The 7,228-nt window shown below is 49.4% G+C and overlaps 1 protein-coding gene across 1 annotated transcript; it reads left to right on the top strand.

The window, feature by feature from the left end:
- Positions 1–2,466: 2,466 nt before the first annotated feature.
- Positions 2,467–4,664, top strand: SRRM5 (serine/arginine repetitive matrix 5). Its single transcript, XM_014533545.1, has one exon. The coding sequence runs from the start codon at positions 2,490–2,492 to the stop codon at positions 4,512–4,514; it is 2,025 nt and encodes a 674-aa protein (XP_014389031.1). The 5' UTR covers positions 2,467–2,489; the 3' UTR covers positions 4,515–4,664.
- The last annotated feature ends 2,564 nt before the right edge of the window (positions 4,665–7,228 follow it).

Here is a 7,228-nt window from a genome sequence, read left to right as displayed (position 1 = left end):
GCATGTACCTTGGTTGCGGGCACATCCCCAGTAGGGGGTGTGCAGGAGGCAGCTGATGGATGTTTCTCTCTCATGGATGTTTCTAACTCTCTATCCCTCTCCCTTCCTCTCTGTAAAAAATCAATAAAATATATTAAAAAAAGAAGAATTGTATCTTAGGGGGTTAATAGGGACAAAATAGGAGTAAAAGTAGGAATAACAGCAGCGGCAGTGTCCATCACTTTTGGAAGAGCCCTAGCCTCATGCAGTAACTCACCTAATCCTTACAGCAACCCTATGAGGGAGGCACTATTATTATTCCTAAGTGACAAATGGGGAAACTGAGGAACAGAGCAGTTAGGCCTCTAGTCATACAGTTCTAACAGGGAAAGCTAAATATGGGTGACTGCCTATGCTGGATCATTTTAGGGAGACAAACATTTGAACAGATATTTAAGCAAATTAAAATAGACAATATATATGTACTTTGATATATGTGGTTTTACATATAGTCATGTGCTGCTTCATGAAAAGGCTATGTTCTAAGAGATGCATCATTTGACAATTTTGTTGTTGTGTGAACATTACCGAGTGCACTTACTCAAATCTAGACCGTCTAGCCTACTACACACCTAGGGTATTGCTCTGTGGGGAGGAAAAATAATTTCCCTCTGCCCTTCTGGGCTGTTGGCTGAGACATCCCTGTAATAAAGACAGACTCACAGGAGAAAAAAAGTCTAGTAACCCGTATACCCCCTGTATACATGGAAGACTCAGGAAAACTGAGTAACTCACCAAAATGGTTAAAGCCACCACCTTAAATACCTTCCTCAGTTGAAGACAAAATGTTGGGGTGGGAGGAGTCAGCTATGGCAGATTACCAGAAATAGTGGTAAACAAGGGTAAGGTTGTTGTTATGCAGATTTAAGTCCTAGTCTTCCCATAAGGATGCAAGTTTCTAGAGATAAGGCCATCCCCCTTCCAGGTACTTGAAGAAGACACCCTTACAAATGTAAATGCCTTTTATGAAGGGTAACTTCTACTTGGTTTTCAGAGCTTCTCCCATGCTGCTGTTTGGGGGGGGGGGGGGGGGTAGCCTCGGAGTTGAAAATAATCCTTATGCTAAATAGACCTACAGTTGACCCTTGAATGCCCAGGGTTTGGGCTAAGGGGGTCAACTGAACAATCCTCTTTAGGAATGAGCCTGAGAAGCTCAAACCTGTGTTGTTTAAGGGTTAAGTGTATTTGGGGGTGACAAATTATGTTCCCCTATAGTTCCTGGGCTACACACCTATATAGCATGTTACTGTACTGAATACTGTAGGCAACTGGAACAAAGGTGTATTCGGGTAATGTGTTGCGCTATGCCATTAAGATGGCTATGATTTCATTAGACAATAGGAAATTTTCAGCTCCATTAAAATCTATGCAACCACCATGGTATATGTATTCAGTTGGCCAGAATGTCAGTACATGGCACATAACTATATTACTGTGATTTCATGCATATGAAGGACATGCCTAGAACAAGTTTAGGTTAAAAAAAAAAAAGGAAAAAAATGTAAAGTCCATGCACAGGAAAGGGTGACACGAGCAGTTGTTGTGAGGGGTACACACACAAGCCGTGGTCCAGGAGGGAGGAGTCCCCACTTTGGTGGCAGTGTGGACAATACTGGCTTCTGTAGGTGCAGTGGCAGGACCTGCACAAAGCATCTCCTAGGACTGCAACAGCCTTGCCCTGCGTTCATGCTGGCCCCCTCCTCAGTTTTCGCTGGCAGCCCAGAGGGATCCTATTACAACTGAGCAGCCACACCCCAGGCATGCACGGGCCCCAGGGCCTGGCCAGCCTTTCTGGAGATGGACTCAGGCTTGCTGCTGCCCTTCTGCCACATTTCTGCTCCAGCGTCACCCTCTCAGTGACACCCTGACCATTCTGTCTAACCAGCAATCCCTCCCAGCACTCCCTATGCCCCTGCTTTATTCTTCTCAACTCATTTCATACAGCATCTGGTTGTGTGTTTATTGCTTGTCCCCCAAAGACGGAGCCTTTGTCTGGTTCATTGCTTGGGTGGCCCCACGGCCCTGATCTCCCTCCCTCCTCCAGGCCTTTGCCTCTGTTCTCCCAACTGGGGCCACCTTTTCCATTTCTAGCAGCAAACTCCTGCTCCTCTGTAAGGTTCCAGCTCACACGTCACATCCTCTGTGAGGTCCTCCCTGACTCCCCAGGCCGTCGGTGTCGAGCTCTGAACCCCTCTAACACCATCTGACCACCTAAGCGTAACTATCTGGATCTGGAGACTGGAGACTCCTGGAAGGCAGGACATTCTGAGCCTCAGTCAGCCTTAGGAGACATTTGCTGAATGTCTTGGGATAGGGCCCCACCCCTCTTTATCCTCCCACCTCTGACTTCACACCACCTACCCTCCAAGATCTTCAATGCCCATTATGACTTCATGCGGTTGTGAAGTTTCTTTCTGTGAAAGAAAACCAGGTGGTTGTCCAGGGCTTTCATGTCCTCTATGACTTCCAGGACCACAAGCCCTTTTGCGCCCACCATGCCTTCTCCACCTCCGAGATCCTCAAAGCCTAGCATGTCTATGGCATCCACTGGTACCTCGATGCCCACAGCGTCTCCCAAGTCTCCTCCCTCCTTGAAGACCACTACATCGGCAATGCCCACCAAGCCATCAACAGCCCCCAACTCAGTCACGAGCGCCAGCAGTTCCAAGTCCACCAAATGGGAAAGTACAACAAAGACAGCCCCTTCTACCCAGCCCAGCAGCAGGTCCAGAGTTCGCAGCAGGGTGAGAACATCCAGCAAGGCCAGCACTGACACCAAGGCCAGCAAAACCAACAAGGCTGGCAGAGTCAGACGACACCACCGGAAGGGCACACACAGCCGGGGCAGAACTCCTGGCAGAAGGGGAAGACACAACTCCAGGAGGTCACCCAGCAGGGCCAGCTCTCCCAGCAGGATGAGAACTCAGGGTGCCAAACAAGGCACGCCCAGCAAGGTAAGAACCACTTCCCAGCAAAAACAGAGTGGGAAGAGTTATAGCCGGCCTAGAAATAGGAGCAAAAAGAAGAGCTATAGCCCACCAGCGACCTCGGACATGGGGAAGAGTTCTAGGCTGGCTGTAACCCCCAGTAGGGCAAAGAGTTACAGCCCCACCAGAACTCCCTTCATGGAGATAGGTTACAGCCCGTCTCCATCATCATTCAGGAGGGTGAAGAGTTATAGTCAGATGTTCATCCCGAGCAGGGAACGGAGTTACAACCCAAATGAAATGTTCAGCATGGTCAAGAGTTACAACCAGGATAGTGTATCCAGTAGGACCCGAAGTCGCAGCCAGTCTAGCACCTCTAGCAGGAGCCGAAATCACAGCCGGTCTAGAACACCCAGACGGGCAAGAAGTCGCAGTCGGAAGAGGACCCACAGCAGGGTGAGAAGTCAGAGCTGGCAGAGAAATCATAGTAGGGCAAGAAGTCGTAACCGGAAGGAAACTCCCAGCCAGACAAGAAGACACAGCCAGTCTAGAACCCACAGCAAGGGAAAAAGTCAATACCAATTTAGGACCCTCGGAAGGGAAAGAAGTCACAGCCAGTCTAGAAGCCCCAGCAAGGGAAAAAGTCAATACCAATTTAGGACCCTCAGAAGGGAAAGAAGTCACAGCCGGGCTAGAAGCCCCAGCAAGGAGAGAGCGAACAGAAGATCCAGGAGCTCCAGCAAGGAGAAAGGTCGCAGAAGATCTAGAAGCCTCAGCAAGGACAGAGGTCACAGACGATCTAGAAGCTCCAGTAAGGAAAGAGATCACAGCAGATCTAGAAACTCCAGCAAGGAAAGAGGTCACAGCCGAACTAGAACCCCCAGAAAAGAGAGACGTTACAGCCGATCTAGAAGCTCCAGCAAAGAAAGAGATCACAGCAGATCTAGAAACTCCAGCAAGGAAAGAGGTCACAGACGACCTAGAAGCTCCAGCAAGGAAAGAGATCACAGCCGAACTAGAGCCCCCAGAAAAGGGAGACATCACAGCCGATCTAGAGACTCCAGCAAAGAAAGAGATCACAGCAGATCTAGAAGCTCCAGCAAGGGAAGAGGTCACAGACGACCTAGAAGTTCCAGCAAAGAAAGAGATCACAGCCAAACTAGAACCCCTAGAAAAGAGAGACATCACACCCAATCTAAAACCCCCAGAAAGGAGAGGGGCCGCAGTCGATCTAGAACCCCCAGGAAGGAGAGTGGTCACAGAGCTGGAACCTCCAGCAAGAGAGAGCACAGCCGGTCTAGAACCCCCAGCAAGGAGAGCAATCACAGCCGGTCCAGAGCCCCCAGAAGTCCCAGCTGGAAGGGATCCCCTAGCAGGGTACGAAGTCCCAGTAAGAAGAGAACACCTGGCGTGACAAGGAGCCATTCCCCGTCAAGATTTCGCAGCAGAGCCTCAATCCCAAACCAGGATGATACTCAAGCCAACACAACCTTTGAAGCCACCTCACCTGGAGAGAGGTCCTCATCGTCTTCTTCCAAGCTGGCATAGCCTCCAGTTTCAGCTGGCTCACGAGTCTCTGTCATGGCCAGAGGAGGAGACAGGAGCAGAGCAGAAGCTAGGCAGCGTCTCTCCCTGGCCAGCTCTCCACAGCTACACCTTGGCCACAAGTTCTCTAATGCACGATGTCAGCCCGTAGAGGGATGCTGGAGGGGGAAAGGAAAGGCCTGTGGTAACTCAATAAATATTTACATAGCATCTGCCTCCCCAGGCTTAGCTGTGTGCTCAGTGATGGGGGTAAGGCAGAGATGGCCCCAGCTCTGTCCCCGACTGCCCACTGGGCCTTGGCTGCAGGCCCTGGGCCTGTGGAGACTTTAATTCCCCCATCTGGGCAACCAAGATGTCTGTGGTTCTTATTCAATGGGGTGGGGAAAGATAACATTCCAAATATTTAAAAGTGGATACTAGCTCGGGCATGATTCAGAACTGAGATTGGAACATGGTCCTATGCTAGACATTAATCAGTTAGTTGCTGGATTGTGGGAAAGTCTGGGGTTGGGGGAGGATTCAATATGGCGGTAGGGGTATGGATTACTGGTGTAGTGGTGATATACCAACCAGTCTAGAAGTATTTAAATATTTAAACAACTGGTATGTCTGTGCTAGTCTGTGAATATCAGCCCTAGTTCTATATCAATTTACACCTCGGCAAGATAGTATCTAGGTTTGAATCCTAAATCTGCCATATTTTAACTGTAGCTTCAAGCAAAGACCTTACGTTTTCTAGCTTGTTTCCTTCTGGATACAAAAAGGGCTTCCAGCCCTAGGTGGTCTGGCTCAGTAGACAGAGCGTTGGCCTTCGGACTGGAGGGTCCTGGGTTTGATTCCGATCAAGGGCACATACCTTAGCTGCAGGCTCAATCCCTGGCCCTGGTCAGGGCACATGTGGGAGGCAACCAATCGAGGTGTGTCTCTCACATTGATGTTTCTCCCGTCTCTCCCTTCCACTCTAAAAAGTCAATGGAAAAGTATCTTCAAGTGACGAATTAAAAAAAAAAGGGGGGGGGCGGTTTCTAGGACTTAACTCATGTACTCCTCTCAACCATGTTGAAACAGATCATCTCCTTTGTACAGATGAAGGCTGGGAGAGGACTAACAAGTAGTCCAAGGTCACACCAACTGGCAGGTACATGAACTAGGATTTGAAGCCATCTCATCCTACCTCTCGTAAAATGATCCTTCGGCTGAAAATATTTTTCGAAGATTCAGTGGGTTCATTCATATAAATTGCTCGTAGGTGTCAAGTACTCATTAACAGTAGCTGTTACTCCTCCCACTCCCGACTGTATAAACCTCAGCCATTCCAGACTTCTCCCTCTCCCTGTGAATGCCAGGACTTCTCACATCTGTGGGTCGTAGTAAATCCTGCTGTTCTTGTCTAAAATGTCCTCCTTCGCCCTTGTCAACCTGGAGAACTCCTACTCACCCTCCAATGCTCACCTCAAACACAGAACCTCTGTACTTCTTCCCAGCTCAAATTCTACCTCTGCCTCTACCAAGAAGCCTTCTCTGCTTTCTCTCCCTCTTCACCAATCTGCCCCCCCCCCCACTTCTTTGTCTCCCACTGCACTTCCTAACAGGGAGAGCAAGTTAGTGAAGGTGCTGGCAACATCAGCTGCACTTCTTATATGCCAAGGCCTGTGCTGGGCAGTAGGTATACAATGCAGCCTGGAAGCCAAGTTTAATGCTGGGGACTAAAGAGAAGAGGATTAGAATTAGTCTAAAGGAGGCTGGGGCAGGAAAGCTTTCTAAAGACACCTAGATATGGGCTTTAAGGACAGAGAAGATTCACAATTGCAGAGGACAGTTCTCATAATACCCTATTGCCTGTAGGGCTTCAATTAATTTGGGAATTCTACTTTATGTCAGGAGGTTACCAGACTTAGTCACTAAACACAGATGAACCCTGGCCGGTGCTCAGTGGTTAGGGTCCGCCCGTGCAGAGGTTTGATCCCCAGTCCTAGTCGGGGCGCCTGTGGGGAACAACCAATCACTGTGTCTCTCTCACGTGGATTTTTATCTGTCTTCCCTCCCCCCATCCCGACCACCCTCTCTAAAAATCAATGGAATATCCTCGGTGAGGATTAACAAACCATAAAAAACCAGACGACACCCAATTAATTTGAATTTCAGATAAACAACTAATTACTTAATATACATAGGAGGGTCCATGTAATATTTGGGACGTACATTTGTTTATCTGAAATCAAGTATTTCAACTGGCAGTCCTACCCCAGGAACACTCAGAACTTCCTATGAGGTTACCAGGGGACACTGCTCCCCGGTCTAACCTACCCTCCACACCACACAAAGCCCCCTCCCGGGCACTCAGAGGACGGTGGAGGCATTCCGTGGTGCACAAGCCCCATTCCTCAATGGCTGTGACGGCTGGACTGGCCCCCATGACTTTAGAGGGGCATGAATGAGGCTACCGCATACAATGTCCTGAGTCTAGAAGAGCAATCAACTCCCAAGATTCCCTGCGTGAACATAATAGGCACCCCTGCCCACCAGGCTGGGGGAAGGAGCCAGAGCAAAACGTTTTACGGCACAATAAGGACCAGTCCCCATAATGCCCCGCGGCAACTCCCCCCAGGATGCCTCAGGCCTGCAGTGACCACCTTGCAAGGAGCGTTGAAGCACTCACTCCTCGTTTCCAAGATGCTCATGGGGGGCGGGTGTGTAACAAAGGGGACCGGTTCCCC

The sequence above is a fragment of the Myotis brandtii genome, unplaced genomic scaffold (genome assembly GCF_000412655.1).
Source record: "Myotis brandtii unplaced genomic scaffold, ASM41265v1 scaffold987, whole genome shotgun sequence".
In the NCBI taxonomy this organism is placed as follows: Eukaryota; Metazoa; Chordata; class Mammalia; order Chiroptera; family Vespertilionidae; genus Myotis; species Myotis brandtii.
Note: the sequence above shows the minus strand (reverse complement) of the source record. Positions and strands in the feature narration are given on the sequence as shown.

Bases quoted from the DNA above. Each gene is read 5' to 3' on its own strand.
- SRRM5 (XM_014533545.1), top strand. From the start codon at position 2,490: ATGTCCTCTATGACTTCCAGGACCACAAGCCCTTTTGCGCCCACCATG.